This window comes from Sorex araneus, chromosome 1 (genome assembly GCF_027595985.1).
Source record: "Sorex araneus isolate mSorAra2 chromosome 1, mSorAra2.pri, whole genome shotgun sequence".
In the NCBI taxonomy this organism is placed as follows: Eukaryota; Metazoa; Chordata; class Mammalia; order Eulipotyphla; family Soricidae; genus Sorex; species Sorex araneus.
The window spans coordinates 38,541,073-38,561,655 of NC_073302.1; the positions used below are offsets into that span (position 1 = coordinate 38,541,073).

Below are 20,583 nucleotides of genomic sequence, written 5' to 3' on the forward strand. Positions count from 1 at the left end.
AGAAGTCCAAGTTTCATTTCTTTAATTCTTTTTTATTAAAGCATCATGATTTACAAAGTTACTTATAATTGAGCTTCAGGCATTCGACGAAGCACCTGTTTCAACTTCCCGCCACCAATGTCACCAAGTTCCTTCCCACCCTGCAACCAGCTTCCTTGACAGGTACATTTCTTCCCATCTCCCCTCCCAATTTGGGGAGACCACACCCAGCTGTGTTCAGTGCTTATTTCTGGCTCTGTGCTCAGGGAACAGTCCTGGCATAGCTCAAGGGACCATATGGGATGCCAGGGATTGAGGCTGCGTCAGCCGCTGGCAAGGCAAGATCCCGACCCACTGTACAATCTCTCTGGTCCAATATTAGAAAGCAATCTGTCACCAACTTTCCAGCTTGCTCTGAGGGGGTGAACAGCAGTCTTACTGCCTTCCTCTTTCTAGTAAACTGGCCATTCCTTTTTTGTGTTTTTCTTCACTTAAACCTAAGAACATACTTATAATCTTGGTGGCTATTCTGGGTTGCATGCCTGGTTTTCATCATTATATTCTCCCAGTTCCTCCTAAAGCATCTACAGCAGTGTTCCCAGCCAGGGCTGATTCTACTTCCTGGGGGACACGTGATAACATCTGGAGACATATCTGGTTACCATGATGGGTGGAGAGATGAGGGTAGTCTAAGCGTCATTGGCATTTAGTGGACAGAGGAGCCAGAGAAACCTTGGAACCTCCCATAAAGTAACTGACAGCTTTCCTGCAACAGGCTAGGCAGCTTCAAACATCTGTGGCACCATGATTGAGAAACTCCATTGTCAAGATATACACAATTGCTTGAGCTAATTTTTTTTTTTAAATTGACCTTATAAATAAAAGAAACATCATCCTGAGTCATCCTTGTATGTACTTAAAGGACATGGCAGTGAAAAATGCCTGAGATATGTACTCTCCTTATTTGACAGGGCCAAAGACAGGTCTGGAAGGGAAAAATACTCATGAATCCTAGTTCTCATCCAGACAGGTGTCAGGAAACTATGGTGCATGCTCTTGCTCTCTCTCTCTCTCTCTCTCTCTCTCTCTCTCTCTCTCTCTCTCTCTCTCCCCCTCTCTCCCTCTTTCTAATCTTATTGTAAATCAAAACATGAAATCAACCTCAATTTTGCCCATCAACAGAAAAACCAAATAAAGAAGCTGTGTTTCTTTAGATATGCTCAAGTGATTCTACCCTGTTGCCAAAAAAGGTGGGGAAGAACGACAGAACAGTAAGTAGGGAGCTTGCTTTGCATGTGGCCCCCCGGGTTCCATTCCAAGCACCGCATACAGTCCCTTGAAAACCGGTGGGAGTGATCCACGAGCACAGAGCCAGGAGGAAGCCCTGAATACAGCCAGGTGAGCCCCAAACATCCAAAAATAAAGAAGAGGAAAGCATGCCTTTGGGGACAAAATGGTTGGAACAGGCAGTGATTATACCAAGTGAAGTAAGGAGCAAGGTAAGGAAGAATGCTTTTGTTCCTATAAACAGAGGTGAACTGGCCAAAAAAACCCTCAACAAAACTAACTCTTAGACATGGTGAAAACTATGGTGGTTGCCAGAAGGGCGGATGGGGTGGGAAGATGGGCGCAGAGCTCTGTTTGATAAGGAGATGATGCTAGAACTTTGGGGGTGGTTGCTGTATGCTTTCACATGTGTCAGCAGTGTGGGGGGTGTGAAGCTGCACCTATGAAAGGCTATCATAAATCAGTGATAAGTCAATACAAATCACTTAGTAAAGAACACTAATAAAGTTATCTTACCGAACACAGGTTGTTTTCATTTTAATTTTTGGAGGTCACGCTCAGTAATGCTCAGGGTTTACTCCTGACTCTGCACTCAGGAATTACATCTGCTGGTGCTTGAGGATACCAGGGATCAAACCTGGGTTGGCCGTGTGCAAGGCAAGTACCCTACCCACTGTGCTAACGCCTCCGGACTCTTGAACACAATGGTTTTTGGCTGCTTTTCATCATGGATAACTAAAATCATCCGAAGAAAACTGGTAAGAGAGGATAGTAGTGGTGTATACTGTATACCTGTGTTTGGGGACTTCACCATTTTCTGCTGCTAATTTTATACTTGGTCTGATTTCATGTTCATGTTTATATTCAAGCTCCCCTCTTCGAGAAAAGATTACTGATCTTAAGTGCAAAATATAGACCGAGGTGACCATCTTTTCGCTTCTTACGCTACTGCTGATTGTTTCGACAGGGTTTCAGATATGCATATAAGTTACAATATTAATTTGTATTTTATTTGACAGTTAACAATTGGAGTTTTAGTTCTTCAAAAGTTTTTTAAATGCTTGAGCGCCATCTAGTGGCATGAACAGGAGATAACTGAGATTAGACTCTCAGCCTTGGGCCTTCTGTACTAGAACCAAAGGGGCCTTAGCGAACAGCTCCCCTTGCCTAGAGTTATTTTACTCTAGATCAAAATGAAGGTCACATGACTGGGGCTCTACCACACCTCAGAGCCCGGAGACCATATGAGGGAGTGGTGCTGACAGGGTCCTAGGAGATTTCAAGGTCAGCATGAAGTTTTCCGTTCCTAAGGAGGCATCAAGCGCTAAGGTAAAGAAATGAAGAACTGACCTTCGGAAAAAAACGGGCACACTTGTAAACCATTCTCTACAAGAATTTCACCACGTTGTGGATACCACCACAGTGAAAAAGTCTCCGTGACTAGAACATGTAAAAGGTTTACTCTCATGGTATGAGAGCACCGAATAATGTCATTTTGACAGCTGAACTAACATTGGCACCCCAGATTGAAGACAGAAATTCTAGAGCACTTTCCCTCAGCCTTCCCTCCCCCTTCTAAAGCCCCCCTTCCAATGTTGTGTCCTTCTTATGCCCCCATCCTGCTGGCGGCCCCCCTAGTCTTGAGCTGTGGCCTCACGATTTTTGTGATTGTCATCTGTGGCTGCTGTGGAATACCCAACAGGTGAGAAACCTCCTCCAGAGCACTTACAGTTTGCTTATTAGCAACACGGAGCAGCCGGTCCATGGGCAGTGAGTTCCCAAGCAGCAAAGCCCAGGGTCAGGAATAGAGCCTGTGTCGCGCGTGCAGGGATGTCTCCAAATTTCACACTTCCCTCCATATCCCTCACACTGACTCTGGACTGAAACCTGACCACTTGCTTTGGGCAACTGGACCAAAGCCGGCTTGAAGGACGAGGCTGGCTGGACACTGACATGCTTCTGCTCCCTGTCCTATGTTGCCACCACCGTGGAAACAGGCCTCTACTTGCCACCTGGAGGAGAGGGAGGACTCGGGGAGGAGAGCTGGGCTGACTCAGGGCATCCTAGGGCAGCTGGGCTGGGGGATCCCCTCATCCCCACCCCCTTGTCTACCAGCTGATTATAAATGCAGGAATGAGCCCAGCCAGGATTAGCTAAGCCTGGCCGTATACTACAACCGCCAGGCAGGCCCGTTAGATTTATAAGAAACAATAAATTGTTGTTTTAGGCTATGGAGTTTGAGGATGGTTTTCTACATATTTCTGTGATACAGGCAGAGTATTCAGTACTTTTTCTATTTACTCAAAGAATGCTCAATTCATCCACATTTATACAGGGTCTTCGCACAAAACTGCTATTTACGCTGAAACAAAGAACCTTGTGTAGTTCAGACTGAACAAAATTTCCATGAAAACAGCTAAGCCTATGAAAATCCTAGCTGAGCACCTATTTGCAGGGAGCAGATCTCATCTTACCTGCTGGGAAGACTTCCCCACTCCCCCAGGCAAGGTTTTTCCCTGCAGGCCCCAGGTTCTTGTCCCCTGGCTATGAGAATATCTCTTTTTCTATGTATGAGCTCAAGACCTTCTTAAACTGATTTTACTTGTGACTTCAGATACATAGTACAAATATAGGCTTATTACTGACTGATAGGACATCATAAAAACTATTTTAAAATAAACTTTTACTTATTTAATTTGGAAGTCTAGGCCTGGCCATGCTCTGGGGCTACTCTTGGCTCTGTGCCTGGGGGATCATGTGGCTCCAGGGATTGAACCTGGACCTTCCACGTGCTCAGTTCCTTGAATTATTTCTCTGGCTCCTAAACAAAGGTTGTAAAAAGTTACACGATTGAGCTGGAGTGAGAGTACAGCGGGTAGGACATTTGCTTTGCACACAACTGACCTGTAGTTCTATTCCCAGCATCCCATATGGTCACCCACGCAGCGCCAGGTGTAATTCCTGAGTGCAGAGCTAGAAGTAACCCCTGAGTATCGAGGGGCATGACCCAAAAAGCCTTCCCCAATGCCCCCCCCCAAGTTACATAATCCCAGATGGGCTCGTGACTTCCAGTTTAAGAAGTGGCAGATGAGACTCTATGCTTCCTGCAGAGAGGACTGAATCCTTTCATCTCTGAACCACAGGAAGAGTGCCTGATACATTCAGTATATCATTTTGACTGCATCAGTTCTATCAACATTGACTTGAATGAATGAATGACAAATGCAACCACAACTAAGTCATGGACTCCAGTATGGAATTAGACTGTACGAGGACAAATGCTATCATAGATCATGAAAGAGTTTAGAAGCAGCAATAAAATTTACATATGTGGGGGACTGGAGTGATAGCACAGCGGGTAGGGCATTTGCCTTGCATGTGGCTGACCTGGGTTCGATTCCCAGCATCCCATATGGTCCCCCGAGCACCACCAGGAGTAATTCCTGAGTGCATGAGCCAGGAGTAACCCCTTGCATCGTCAGATGTGACCCCCCAAAAAAATTATATATGTGGGTGGAAGAGAGCAAGGCAGGAAAGGTTTTAAGGCGAAATCATTTATTAAGCCAGAAACTGAGCCTGAAGGCTGCAGTTGGACTGGGGTGGGTTGGGGGATGGGGTGTGCCCTGATTTGTAGTATTTGTCCCTAGTGCAAATATCTCCATCATGGGTGTTTTCCAGTTAGAAAGTGGCTTGCCAGATTGCATAATATTTATATCTAACAATATTAATGCCCCCTAGTTAGCATGATCTGGCTCTAGCATATGGTTGGACAGGAGTCGGGGAAGGGCATGTGCTAGGGCTGATTCAGGAGGAAGCTCAAGGAAGGGAGTTCACGTGCTGACAACAATACACATAGTTAATTTTGGAAACAGCAAGCAGGATGCTACTGATGGTTGAAGCAGCGAGTTGGGGTGAGCTGGAGAAAGGTGGGCACGCCAGGATGAGGACTATGGTCCTATTGTGTGGCCACTGAGGAGCGTGACGGGAGGAGAGTGAGTGCATTTTAAGAGATGAGATCGTGGATAAAAAAAGAAATTGGGGCTAGTTGGGCAATTATTATAGTAGTCAGAAAAAGTGGTATAAAATAGGTCTGAGCAAGGCAGAAAGGACTGGAGGCAAATCTTTAGAGCCTGACAACCTTTTATTTGTGGGACAAGAAAAGAGGAAAGGGCAGACAAAAAAGTACCACTGAGGCTTTTAGTTTATGAGTCTAGGAGAACTAGACTACTCTGTGTGTGTGTGTGTGTGTGTGTGTGTGTGTTGGGGAGGTGAAGGGAAGGGGATGTGAAAAAGGTCAGGAGGCCTTTAAAAATTAACAGCTGGCTAATTTGAAATGCTGGCTGAGCATCAAAAACACCCATTTTTCCAGAGCTCAGAAAACAAGGTTAGTAAAGACCATTCTAGCGCTGTCATCACGCAGAGGCCATAAAGCGTGGGAGTGGATGAGAGATGGGACTGACCAGTGGAAAAAAAGAACATGGTCATTTCTTTCAGACCAGGTCACCTCCTAACTTGATCAGATTTCCCTTCTGGAGTGGTCTTATTCAGGTAACTTCTGAGAAGAATGGAGGATAAAAGTAAATAGACAAGCCTAGGGGGACTGAATAGGAGTTATTCCATGCCTGAACTGTGACACGCATGGCAAAGCAACACAGCACGCACTGGGACATAATGAAGGCTCGATGTTCCCCTAAGCCCGTACTGCAGGACCTCGTAGGTTTCGCTCTTTTTGGAGCTCATCAGCTGCAGGTAACGGCTGGAAGGGCGCACCCTCCCTGTAGAACACGGCCCCGTGCACAAGGCTGGCAACTGCACACTGCACACTGCACCCCAGCAATAGTTGGAGCTTCCTTGTATCACCTACATTTTTTTTAAAGCCTTATATTTTGATCTTTGGCTGGGGAAAAGGAGCACGTGAGCATTTGCCTTAAAAACACCCCAAAGCTGACACCCACAGCCCGGACAGGATGCATCGCAGGGTCTCCTCTGTTCTCAGAGCCCCTGCAGACGAGCCAGGCACACAGCACGTACAGGCCGCCGGGCATCCAGAGGAGGCTGCAGGCCCTGACATCCTTGTCCTCTACCTCTAAATGTGGCTGTTTTGTCCCTCCACCCCCACCTCGACCTCATCCCTTTTCGTTTATGTTCTCGTAGTAAGCCTAGAATTGAGGCTCATTTGAGAGGAAAGGGAAAAAAAAAAAAAAAAACAAACCAGAACTAATACATGGGGATCTTGAAAGCATTGCATGGTGACATTTCCTGAGAAGGCTCTGTGTAGCCTGTGGAGGAAACAGAAGTGCTGCAGGGCACAGGGTAAGCGGCCACAGGAGCAGGGGAGCACTTTTTCTTTCGTATGCATAAAATATTCACAAATTTTGGTAAGTAGTAGCTCAAAAGTTGGGAAAGGGTGTGTAAGGGGTTTATTATATACTATGGTGAATTTTGAAGACTTGAATAGTTAAGAAAACAAAGCTGAACACCCATCTGCAATCTTACCTTCTAATCTTAGCTGTGTTGACAAGATAGTGCTGGCAGACTGAACCTGAATTCACAAGTCTGACCATCTGTGGTTCTCAATCCTCTTTCTATGATCTTTATTTATTATTTATTTATTTATTTATTTATTTATTTTCTTTGCCACACCTGGCAGTGCTCAGGGATCACTCCCGGTGGACTCAGGACCATAAGTGGTACTGAGGATTCAACCTGGGTGGGCCACATGCAAGGCAAGTGCCCTACCCACTGCACTATCTCTCCAGCCCCTCAAGGTCTTAATTTTACCACAGCTTTCTCATAGAACTAGAATCCCAAGATAGAACATTAATTTGTTCTTCGTTTAGAACATTTGTTCAACTAATTTAAAACTTGCATGCCTTAAGCCTATTTTCCTTTATAAAAATGGCGAGTCTTCATTAAAATGTCACCTACCTAGTTTCTTAAGTGTTTTGCTAAAATAATATCAAATAACTGGACTGAAAAAAAAAAACTAGGAAAAAAAAACACAACACTCTGGTAGGAATAAACAGAAAAGTACAGAGAAGGGTACTATTAAAAGAAAAAAGAAACAAGTAAAAATGTGTAAGTCTGAAGTCAAATGTGTGGTATCTTACTTCGGTGGCAATGAACAGGTGTCAATTTATCGTCATTTTGTTAAGGGAAAGGTGGGAAATGTGGAGTAGATTATGAGCGCAGACTAAAATCTGTAAATCTGTCTCATTAGCTAACAGTCATTTCCGGTCTGAAAATTCATGAGTCTCATATCACCCTGATATTCATCCTGACATTTAAGAAAGAAAAAGACAGCTAGGTTTCTTGTTTGTTTGTTTATTTTTGTCTTTTAATGACTATTTCGGTTGTCAGGAAAAATAAGTTTTCAGTCAACTTGCAAACAAAGACTCTTCAAAAAAGAACTACACTGCACGTTGTGTCATGAGAAATGAGTGCGCCTTTTCTTCCGTCTGAACAGCGCCCGAGCAGGAGTACGGGGAGACATGCTCTGCAGCAAGCATCCGCTCTGTCAGTGCCTGTGACATCACTGCTGCCGAGTATTTGTAACATCACTTGTGGTTCTAGCATTACACTCCCACGAGTCCATCTGCCAGACCAAAGCCTCAGCCCACAAATGTGCATGGAGGGGCCAGAACCAAGCATGCCCAGGGCATGTGCACATACCATGCACAGCTATCTAACCACTGATGGGTTCTGAGTGATCTCTCTTGTCTACAGGTGTGAGTCTGAAAGAAGTACTCCTAAGTACTGAGGGAACTACTTGTTCTCAGGCATCGGTTTTGTGAGAGTAAAAAGCTGAGAGACCCGTTCTCCTGTTCATTGCAGAAATTCTCTCCACGATAGATAAGCCCCGCCAGCTCCTGCCTGAACATTTCAAATACAGGAATTTCCCCTTTGCCGGAACATCTCATTTCGGTTTGAATGCAAAGGATGTTCTGCTACTGAACTGCCAGGCCCGTATCTGGCTCCTCCCCTTCCGGGTCCTACAGAAGTAATTTTGAAAATCTAGCTCTCCACTTTTCCCCTGTGCCTTTTCTTCCAAAGTGCTTTCTTCCACTCCCAAGGTCCAAGGGCTACTTCGGGGTTGACTTGGGCATGGGATTCCTCTTCTGCTTCGGTATTCACTCTTTCTTTTCTTAGTTTTGTGTGAGGAGGGGGGCCCTCTCAAGCAGTACTCAGGGGGCTCAAGGACCCCTCCCAGTGGTTCTCAGTCAGCTGGGCTAGAGGTTCAATGGGAGGGTCTGAGGTCACGGCGTTGCTCAGACCCTGTGGCGATGCTGGAGGCCTCCAGGGCTGACCTGGCAGTGCTGGGGTAGAGGTGGAGGACTCAGTGCTGGGGACTGAACCAAGGTCAGCTATGAGCCGGGCAAATTCCTTAACCCTTGAATTACCTCTCTAGCCCCCTTTTGGTCCTGTATTTATAACTAATGTCTGAGATCTGGGTCATTACATTTAAAATGAAATCACTCAGTATGCTTCAACTTCTTTAAACTCTCTTCCAAATATATACACTATCAGTGCTGCTCATTTTCTTTCTTTTTTAAACTCAGTAAGAGTCTAGTTATTATATATATAGCAATACCAGATTATTTCATAGAATCTGTATGTCTAACTTTGCATTTGCATCATTCTTATTTTCTTTTGCATCTCAAATGCAGACATGTTAGAACTTCTTTTACTAGAGATCTCCTACAAAAGGCCCAGTAATGATGACTTTCTGATTTTGTAGTCTGAAAATATCATTTTCCCCCACTTTCTTAAAGAATATTTTTTGGCTGGATATGAAATTTTAGGTTGATTGCTTTTATCTTTCTGAAAAGTTCAGGTATCATTCGTCTGCCTTTCTCTGCTGCTACTGAGATATCAGAGGTTGGTCTCTATTGAAACCATGACCCATTTTACTGACTAAGTGTAAGATCTTAAAAGAGGGGTATGTACAGTGTATGGATTTTGGGTGGGGTCACACCTGATTGTACTTGAGGGTTACTCTTGGCTTTGTGCTCAGGGCTTTGTGCTCCCTGACAGTACCTGGGGGACCATGAAGATCTGGGAATTGAACCCAATCTCCTAGAAGCAAAAACCATGCTCGGCGTTTTTTTTCCCCCCCCCCCCCCCCCCCCGCTTTTTGGGTCACACCCGGCAGTGCACAGGGGTTACTCCTGGCTCATGCACTCAGGAATTACTCCTGGCAGTGCTTGGGGGAACCATATGGGACGCTGGGAATAGAACTCGGGTCGGCCACGTGCAGGGCAAATGCCCTACCCGCTGTGCTATTGCTCCAGCCTCCATGTTCTGCCTTTTATGCTATTTCCCTGGCACCAATGCATGGTTTAAAACAAAAATCCTGCTAGAGACTCACTGGGCTTCTTTAATCGTCTCTGCCTCATTCTCTTTCCTTTTCTAGTGTTCCAATTAAGTGCAGAGGTAGGGGTGGGGGTGTATAAGGAGGGTAACTGGGGTCAGTGTTGGAACATTGTATTAATGAAACCCAATCATGAATAAGTTTGTAACTGTGTATCTCATGGTGATTCAATTTAAAACAAAAAAAATCACAATATCTTATCACACTTTTCTGCTTTCCCATGTAGCTGCATTTACTTCTTCTGATTCACAAATTGCATTTTCTATTTCCTCAAACATCATCTCCTGTATTCATTCCTTCACAACATATCCTGTTGATGGCTCTGCCTTCAAATCTCCAGCTTATTCTTGCATACATGACCCTTTTGTGATTCTTTTTTTTTTCTTTTTGGGTCACACCCGGCGATGCACAGGGTTTACTCCTGGCTTTGCGCTCAGAAATTACTCCTGGCGGTGCTCAGGGGACCATATGGGATGCTGGGATTCAAACCTGGGATTCGATCTCTGAGATATATATATATATATATATATATATATATATATCTGATATATATATATATATATCTCAGAGAGCCCGGAAAACTACTGAGAGTATCCTGCCCGCATGACAGAGCCTAGCAAGATACCCGTGGCGTATTAGATATGCTAAAACCAGTAACGATAGGTCTCATTCCCCTGACCTCGAAAGAGCCTCCAATCGTTGTGAAAAACGAGTAAGGAGAGGCTTGTAAAATCTCAGGGCTGAGTGTAATAGAGATGTTATTGGTGCCTGCTTGAGTAAATCAACAAACAACAGGATGACAGTGATACAGTGATATATATATCTCCTGTTGATATGTAGAATTTTGAAAAAACAGTTGTTGAATTCTAGGCCAAATAAGGGACAACAGATTGAACAAACTACTCTTCTTTCTTGCTTTTTGATCAGTGGTACTCGTGGCGACCCCAAACTCAGTGCTCAGTGGTTCCTCCCAGTGGTACTTGGGGGACCATATGTGGTGCTAGGGATCAAACTGGGGTCTGCCAGATGCCAGGCAAGCACCTTAGCTACTGCACTATCTCCAAGCCCATCTCTGTATTGCTTTCACAGGGCAGCATTTCTCTCTCTTACCTTTCCTGTCCCGACCTTCAACACACACAGGCAGACTGGTAGGGCAATGCGGAAATCCAGAGCAGAGAAGGAAGCACACTAAGACAGCGGAGGACAGGCTAGAGGAGGTGGACAGGGAGAGACAGCATGTGGGAGAAAAGAAGGAATTGTCACAGTTAAGACACTCCGTTTGAGAGAAACTCAAGCTAGCCATTCCAAAGGGAGAGAGACTGGTGGGCACGGGGGAAGACCTGTTCTTTGTAGCAAGGTTCTTTAACAGGGAGAGCTTAGTTAATTAAAAAAAATTGTTTTCAGAGGAACAGATAAAACTTAGCAAACAGGACAAAGGGTAAAGGATTCATAAGATTTTCTAATCTAAGAACATTAATCAATAGATGCACTTATGTGTCTTGAGAAAAGGAAAAATTCAGAACTATAATCCAGAGCTAGCTAAGAGAGTTGCTCCTTCTACAAGAGAACACTGCTGAGAGTAAGAGGGATTCCAACACTCATATGTAAAAATGATGAACAGGACACATACAGTTAAATATCCTAATTCTATGGTGTTACACTATGAAAAACAAAAATAGTCACATTTACCAGCAGAGGCTTAGTCAGGGGCCAGAGAGATAGTACAGTGGGTATGGACTCGCCTTTCACATAGCCTAACTGGGTTCGATCCTTGCATTCCATATGGTCCCCTGAGCAATACCAGGACTGATCCTTGAGCACAAACCCAGGAGTAACCCCTGAGCACTGCCAGGTGTGGTCCAAAAACAACAGCAACAAAAATAACCAAAAAAACCTTCCCAAAAAACCAACCACAAAAACCAGCAGAGGCTTAGAAACGGAACAAAGCATCGCAGTGCATTTTCACATCAGGGACAACCTTACAAATTTCATGATGTGAAATACCTCCTCTGCTCCAATAATTCCCCACCTATTATGCAGATGCCTCATCAGAGGGAGAAATGAGTCCTTCAAATTTTGTTTTTGGATCACACCCAGTAGTGTGTAGAGCATAGAGCATGGATCTGTGCTCAGGGATTACTCTTTGAGGTGGGGCTTGGGAGACCATATGGAGTGCTGGGTTCAAATCTGTGTCAGTGGTGTGCAACACAGGCACTCTATCTACTTTACTACTGCTCTGGCCCCACGTCCAACAGATTTATCTACCTGGATCTTCCTGATTTAGAGCCTTTCTCCCAGACATTAGATACTAGGAAAGTACATAGCTACTTACACTAGCAGTATGATATTGCTTCTTTGATGAGAGGTAGTTAGTTTAGAAAAAGGTCAAAGGTAGGAAAAGGGTCAATGAATAAGGAGCCTAAAAAAAGGATCTTATAAACAACCATTACGAAAACATTATAGGTTTCATTATAGGTTTTATTTTCTGTATTTGTGAGTTAGGCATTTCTTTTTAAACCGATGCTAAATTTCTATGAGAGAATTAAAGTCATAAAAATTTGAAACGAGGTAAATGATATTTTTGTACAGACTATATTTTCTTTTAAGTAAAAATTTAAATATATGTAAGAATGAGTTCATTTACAAAATTTAAATGATCTTATCAATTCTAATAATATCTTGCCTATCCAAATTTGTTAGATAAAATGCATACCTCATATTCTTTTCTGCAAACTTTAGAAATGTCATTTTTTGAAGATGCCTAAAAGATAACAATTTTTTTCATTAATTTATTATACATGCTATTTATTACAGGGCATGCAATAACAAATTATTACATATGAATTGATGGTATAGTATTTTTCATCTTATCAAAAAAAAATCTTAGGCTTAAATATTTGAATGTTCCTTAAATAAAACAAGCAAGTTTAATACAATTAAAAAAAAAATCAGACCAAAACCTACCTGATATGCTAGAAATTCAATATAACTTTGTGGATTCAATCTGACATAATAACATAGTCGTCCTTTTGTTATTTCAGAAACTAGATGACTTTGAAGGAAATGTAAATAAATAAAAAAAAAACTTTTTTTTTTAAATTTTTTTTTAGCTGAATTCCACTGTAGCAAATTTTCTTGGAAGTTCTGCCACAGTAAATTTTCTTCTGAAGCCCTGCCAGGACATTCTACTTCACTGTTTCTTTAACCCTTCAGATTCTGTTCCTCCACTGATATAGGACCCAATTTCCTCCAGAGATCCATATATCACAGAGAGGGCACTAAGCAGAGAATGCTTTTGATGGCCAGTTAACAGGCTATTTCTCACATGTCATTCTCTTAAACAAGTTTTCGAAGATGGTATCATCCTCCCCACAGATGAGAAAACAGAAACTCAGAGAAAGAGCAAGTTTTTTTCTCATGTAAGTATGGGTTTCTCTAGGAAACACGCCCAGGCCAAGCTGCTGGGCCGTGGTTTGTGCTCTACATTGTGCCACTCCCCACTTGGAGAAGAGGATCCAGAGCCACGGGGCCGGGGGGGGGGGGTGGGGGGGTCTTTGTTCCAGTTCCTTCCTGTGCTAACAGGTCAGCTGCTGGGGACAGGAAGAGAAGAGGCAGAACTGACAGAGAAGTATTTTGCGTCCCACTAGATAGTCCACGGCCCAGCTTCATTCCTGTTCCCGTACAACCACTGGCAAGCCAGGCTGTGTACTGCCTAGGGGAGCACTCTGGACACGCACACGGTGGCACGGAGTGAGGGGGACACTGGGCCTCAGAGATGCCTATCGAGAGACCAGTCACTGGGAGGAAAGCAAGAGGAGCTGCTCCAGCTGGGGTTTCCGGCCTGTCCGAGTTTCCCCCGGGCAGCCTGTTCTTTCCCTCCGAGTACGAGGAGCCGGGAGGTATGTTTCCCCCTCCCACAGCACCCTGAGGAACCACGATGAAAATAAATAAACGCAGGGAGAAGAAATGGAGCCTAACTGGAGCTGGAGCCCGAGACAGAGGGAACGCGAGAGCAGTCCCACCTCACTGCAGAGGCATGCCCACCGCAGCAGGGCGGCGGTGCCAGGACATGCTCAGGGCAAACCCCAGCACTGAAGAGCGCAGGAGTGGTGAAGGCAAGACAAGCCACTGTGTCAACTGCTCTCACCAGCTCTGCCCTGAACGAACATGCCCATCTGGGCGGGTGGGCAACACTGACTAGGCAGTGACAGGCGGGGCCTCGAGGGCCTGAGTCTGAGAACAGTCTTCCTTGATGCAACAGAGAGGAGTTAAGAAGGAGTGAGACGAAGGGGCCTACATGTTGGCATCCATAACTGAAAATGCCGTCCAAAAGAAAGGGGGTCTGTGCAGGAAACGCCAAATGGGCAACTTTTATCGGTCACCCTTTCTAACGGTCAGAAGTCAGACTGCACCTCCGGCGGTGGCTGCAGCGCCTCCTCGCCCCGTTACCTGCTTGCATGCCTGTCGGCACTCCAAGGTAATAGCCAGTTCACAGCAGCCCAAGCCAACCCAGCCATCAGACTTCTTAAACACACCTTAAAAACAAAATGTTCACATGTTTTGGGTCAGCAGTGGGGTCACACACAGGCAGGGGCAGAGGCCACTGAAAGTCAAGGCAGGGGTCGACAGGAAAACAGGCCCTGACCGCTGAGATGGAATTGCGAGGTCACCTCCTACCGTGCTCCCCAGGCCACAGCCTTGATCAGGTTCCTCCGCTTTTTCTTTCTTTCTTTTTTTTGGGCTGGCTTCTCCCTGCCCACCCTAAGCTCTTTTTAGGACATTCTCATTCTCGAGACGGTGAGAATGTCCTTGCCTTTAGAGTGAATCAGAGGTATCAGAGGTAAAGATTCTGATTTGACTTAACATGCAAAGGGAAAAAAAAGGGCAGAAGCTTCATTTTATTAAGTGTGATCGTCTAGTAAACATTTATTCGATGTGATTTAAGAAGCATCATTTGATTAAAATGTGAAGTCTCTAGAATAGCATTAAATTTAATGTGATGCTTGAAAACTGATGCTCAGCAAACAGACAGGCTCATCTTCTGTAAGCCAGGACTCAAATGGAATCACTGAAATACGAGGGAAAAAGAAATTTTCTGGCTCAATTTCTGGACTGCAGCTATTTCTCCAACCAACCACTGCAGTACCAAAAGATGACAAAATTACAGAAAGTGTCCTAATGCATTTCTAGATCACTTTTTGTAAATATTATCATTTACAAAATAAAAGAATTGTTTCTAAGAGACACATGAGATAATCACAAAAAAGATTAAAGGTTAATGCTTTTAGGTATCCTACAAATTCTTCCTTAGTTCTTCAAAAAATGCTTTCTGAGACTCACATGTACTACATGGATCTGCAAATCCATATCTGCATTAAATTATTGTTTACATTTGGAAAAAGTGCCAGGTACTTAAGGCAATATAGGAAATAGTTCTCTAAAAGAAACTAAGACTATAATAGAGGTATTATGCTGTTAAAAAAAAAAGACATAACAAGCAAAAGGAAACAAAATAACTCAGAGATAAAACTCTCAAAATATAAGTCACCAAATAATTAAACCTGGCTAAAAATGGTGCATTTCATAAGCTTCTGCTATTCTTACATGTTCTTGGGGTACAAACACCAAGAGATACCCAGGCAGTTGCAGTGCCTGGAAAAGTTTCTCTAAATTTTTGCTGCTGCTATTCAAAATTACTTTCACACAGAAAAGAATTTTGAATGGAATCAATAAGTCATCTGTGAACTTTTATACCATAAAACAGCATACTGCTGTTACCACATGAGAGTTGACCTTTTAGGAAAAAATTAAATAGTTCAGTAAGTCTTTACAGTTAATAAGACCCCATTTATGTACAAAGCACTGTACTAGCTATTATGTGGAATATGAACTAGATGAAACATATAATTGGTCCCATTATGGTGATCACAGTTTGGTAGGAATAATGTATACTGTGTAGGTGTACAGAGAATTTATAATCTATGCCTATATATGTGTAAACAATTCCAGGATACTGAGTATAGACAGAATAAGGAAAATGGGCAAGTATGCACACAATTTCAGGACGGCAAATAATCGTGTTTGATTGAAAGGCAAACTTCAGATGACATGAAAACCTTTAGAGTCCAGAGGTACCTAAGATATGTTCCCTTTTTCCAAAACACTGGCTTTACCCAGGACTGGAAATTGAGCTTCAATCCTAGGAAACTATGAATGCCAGATTAGTGAGTTTGGGGTTTTCCTTATGGAAGTGGATATCCTTTGAGAGATTTTCTTTTTGAGAAGGGTTGTGAGGACCGCTATGATGTATTAAAACACCATTTATCAGGTCAATAAAATATTTTATCCCAAGAGTGCTAATAATGATGGCTTGGAATTGAATCAAAATGACAGATGCTAAGATTTTACAAGGGGCAAATTAATGGAGTTAAAAAGAAAAGCAATCGAAGATAACCTATGAATTTTCAGTTTATAGTCATTAAAAAGAGGTAGTTGGCTCTGAGTTTGGTTTTGGATTAGCACTTCAGATGCTAACTGGATTAGAACATACAGGTAAAGTCTGAATAACCTCTGGATTTGAAAGTTATCTTCCCAAAGCTGATTAATGAGAAGAACTGAGATTACAGGGTGAGTGTGGAGAGGAAAGGGAAGAGGACTGCACACAAGGGTAATCATGGTTCTTGGGGGGAAGAGGATAAAGGGAAGAGAAGGCAAGCTCATGAGGTCAAGATGGAGTCACAAGGAAGAAATAATCAGTAGCATCCAGTGTCACAGACAAATGAAAGCATCTAAGTGCTGAGAAAAAGCCATACAAGCTCCGAACAAGAGAAGCAAGTGATCTTCCAAAGACCAGTTTCAGCAGAGAGAAGAGTGTAGACAAGAGCACAAACTTAAGGATGAAGTGAATGAAAATAAATTAGGCATTTGAAAATTTGTGTGCTAATAGGAAGAAGAGACTAGAAACTCGAGGGTTTACATAAAGTCCTAAGATTATGACACAGATTTTATAATAACAGGATATAAATTCTCCAAAATAAAGTGCAACTTTTCATACTCTGTTGCTTACCTGGCAAAGATGAATTCATACAACTCCAAATTTCCACCTAAAATCATCAAATCATAATCACCAAAAGGTTTTTATTCAGATAACAGCTCCTACATATGATAATTTCTATGAAATCATCTTCGGCTCAGATGACTATGCTATGTCCAGGCATAATGTTCTAGGACTATCTGAATACAAACCAGCCATTCGGGGAAGACAAACTGAGACCCTGCTGAAACAGTGTTATCCTCTCCCCGTTTTCCAAAGAGCACTAAGGCTGTCCAGTCATTTGGGACGCTTGCTGGGATCATATTCCGAGCACAAAGACGCCAGGCTCTGTTCCCAAGTTCCCGAGTGACTAAGGAAGGAGATGTTTGATCAGAAATGCAAGTGGCTGAATCTAAAGAGGCTCCCGAGGCACTGGAGATGGCACCAAAGACTGGCGAGTATGTTTAGCACTCGGGAGGCCCAGGTTTGAACTCCGGTACCTGGTGGTCCCCTCAGCACTGCCGTAATACCCAGCACTTCCCCCCCCCTTTTTTGGCCACACTTGGCAGTGCTTGGGGTTTATTCCTGGCTCTGCTCTCAGGGATCACTCCTGGGGGACCCAGGGGACCACATCGGGTGCTGGGGCTTGAACCCGGGTGTGCTGCAAATGTCCTACCTGCTGTACTATCGTGCTAGCGCTCTCCCAGCAGTCTGGAGTAGCCTCCAAACACCAAAACCTAATTAAACTAAAATTAAAAATAAGGTAAGGAGGCTCTCTCAGGGAAGCTCAGTCTTGCCTTGTCTGGCGCCTAAGTATCTCCGATAGGAATCATGGCACAAGTATTAGAGACATTTTTAATACTTGGGCCGTGATTGGAGATAATTGGAGATAATTAAGTTACATTTTTTATTCTTCTTAGACACAATTAAGTTACATTTTAAAGTCACATGAGCCACACATCTGCAGTGTTTCTCAATGGCCAAGGTGGGGTAGGAAGGGCAGGAGGCGGTCTCAAGTGCAATTGGTGGTGGTGGTCGGGGGTACATTCTGTTTGTTCCCTTAAGAAAGGTAGGTTTCTGGGGGGCATTAAGTGATTTCTTTTTTTTCTGAAAAGGAGGCAGAAAGCCATATAGTGCAGCAAGTAGGGCACCTGCATTGCACACGGCAGAGCCAGTTGAATCCCTGGCACTGCTGGGTGTGGCCCAAAAACAAAAGAAGAGAGAAAAGAAAAGGTGGCAGTAGGCCAAGAAAATCTGGGAACCTCTTACTTATAGTGTATTATAAAATGGGATGATGCAAATAATAGCACCTTTATTCCAAATTTAACTTTTCAAAATAAAAATAAATTTGTTTAAATTACTGAATATTTCATAAAATTATTCAAATATATTCAGTATAACTCCAGGCATACTAATATATAAAATTTAAACACTGGAACACATTTATATGTAACTTTTTTTAGAACAATATCATAAACCAAAGATAATACTGTATCAATTTATGTCAAGATCTTTTAAAGGACAAAGTTAAAGTCAACATTTCACATTTATTAAGTACTCCAGTCACATTTGAAGAATCGTCAAATCTAAATGTAACTCATTATGGGGCTTTACTTAGAAAACCTTCTATATTTAAGCTAAACCAGACTTACCATTGTCTCGGGGCAATAATCAGGAGCTCGCTGCAGTAGATGCTTCAGTCGGGATTCACTTTTTGAAGAGAATATCTGTTTGAACAACAACAACAAAAATATATATATGTCTGCATGTGTATATACATACACACACACATATATATGATATGCACATATACATTTTGTGGCACTTTCCCAAAAAAAATAAGAGGTGCATTTTATTATCTTCTAGTGCTATCAGCTGTCTGGAATATTTTCAATTTTCTCTTATGAAAGGAACCCTAGGAAGGATCTTAATAAAGTTGAAGTAACATTCTGAAAAGGCTAGTTAGTTTGGCAAATAATCAACTAAGTCCAAATATGGCAAGTCTGGGACTGGAGAAGTAGTACAGGGGTTAAGATTCTTCTGTCACAAGTGGCTGACCCCAGTTTGATCACTGGCTCTGTATATGGTCGCCCCCACCCCTCAACACCACCAGAAGTGATCCCCAAGCACAGAGCCCGGAATAAGTTCTGAACACTGTTAGGTGTGGTCCCTGAACAAAAACAAAGAAATATGGCAAGCCTGGACCCTTTTCTTAATGATCCGAAATAGAATCCCAACCTCTAGAGTATGAAGAGAAAAAGAAAACAGAAAAGGAAAAAAAATCAACTTATTCTATAAATTGTTTTTAGTTAAATGACCATGTCAGAAGCATTTTCAAACACTGCATAGGTTTAGCTGCAGAAATAAAGGGTGTGTGTTACTTATCCAGAATTTTCCCCTACACTGTGGGAACACCTAGCTTGGGGAGTTCGACAAATTAATTTTCTATAGCTAACCTCCTCTCTATAAAATGCAAGTAATAACATTATTTCCCTCAAGGACTTCATGTGACAATTAAATGAAATAATACATGTAAAGGGCCTTGTCTACAAGGGAAAAATAAAATCTTTCTCCCCAAGTTGCAATTTTTTTGTTTAGCTAACAACTGATGAGCTCTTAGAGTAGAGTGAGACAATCTCTCAGGTGACTTCTGTCAGAAACCACTCTATAGGGGGCGGGAGCGAGTAGGGTGCTTGCCTTGACTCGGCCAACCTAGGTCCAATTCTCAGCATCCCATATGGTCCCAGGTCCCATCAGAGATCATTCCTGAGTGCAGAGTCAGGAGTAAGCCCTGGACATTGTTGGGTGTGGCCCCCCAACCAATAAATAAGTAAAGATTTTATAGACTGAAGTAAGCTGGGACACACATAGGAAAGAGGCGACATGACTATATGTTCAGAAAATAAGGTACACTTTTCTTTTCTCTCAAAAAAATTGGTAGTTTTTTTTCGTGGAAGAAATGGTGATCACAGGCAAAAAGAAAAGAGAACAGCCTACTTAGAGGCCAAACTCTCTTGAATATCTGTCATACAGGCAGACACTAAAGATCATATAAATCACCTCAGAGCAAAGAGCTCCCTGACGAAATGGGGGTGCCCTCACTCACGGAAGATCTCTCAGACCAGAGACTTTCTTTTCCTGTCTGGAGGATTCTTCACCAAGGAACTCTCTCTGTCATATGTCATAAGGCTTTTGTCTTCAAGCAAACCAAACGCTTCTCATCTGAAACAAATCTCACTCTCGTGCAATGACTCCACTGACTTCCCTAGCTAATATCCTACTTACTCCTTCTATTGCTTTTAATCTTTCACTAATCAACTCATAATTTACTGACCAGCTACTGAGAGCAAGGGCTTGGCACAGAAAACATGGCAACACAATCTCTATATTCAAAGAAGATGAATTACACATAAAGTTACAAATATGGAAGGGAGTATATAATAAAGGCATAGAATTCTAATTCTTGCAGGATGATTTTTAGCACCACTCTAGTTAATCTAGAAATATTTATTAAGAGTTTGAGTATTGGACAATATTCTAAGCAACGAGAATTCTGAGTAAACATATTTGATACCTTATTTTGTGGGCTATTATAAAATATCAGCCTTGAGAAAAAAAATTTAATTACACTGAGTAGTGCAGAGGGCTTACTCTTGGCTGTGCTCTGGAGTCCTTATGTCATGCCAGGGATCAAACCGAAGTAGTCACAGGCAAGACAAATACCTTAAACCCTGTACTTTCTCTGGCCCCCAAGCCTTGAATTCTTATCTAAATTAAAATTCCAAAGGTCTTAACTGCAAATCTCCCACTGTTTTTTCACTGATAATTCAGCAACTCACATATCCCTCCAGTAGCCAGCAGCAATGCTACCTTTCATTCCAAAACCAAACTTAAATGTCATCATAACTCCATC

General features: G+C 42.8%; 1 protein-coding gene across 9 annotated transcripts in view; it reads right to left on the reverse strand.

The window, feature by feature from the left end:
* Positions 1 to 20,583, reverse strand: part of RECK (reversion inducing cysteine rich protein with kazal motifs) — a 79,383-nt gene that overhangs the window by 39,474 nt on the left and 19,326 nt on the right. For 2 of the 9 annotated variants that reach the window (XM_055145283.1, XM_004600233.2), the window contains exons 3-6: positions 18,323 to 18,397; positions 16,704 to 16,740; positions 14,087 to 14,172; positions 12,351 to 12,398 (exon numbers count right to left, since the gene is read on the reverse strand). In XM_055145283.1, coding sequence (XP_055001258.1) covers positions 12,351 to 12,398; positions 14,087 to 14,172; positions 16,704 to 16,740; positions 18,323 to 18,397 — 246 coding nt within the window. Of the gene's footprint in view, positions 1 to 10,747; positions 10,848 to 12,350; positions 12,399 to 14,086; positions 16,146 to 16,703; positions 16,741 to 18,322; positions 18,403 to 20,583 lie in introns of those variants that run through there. The other 7 variants (XM_055145291.1, XM_055145307.1, XM_055145314.1 and 4 more) reach the window with 7 other exon arrangements.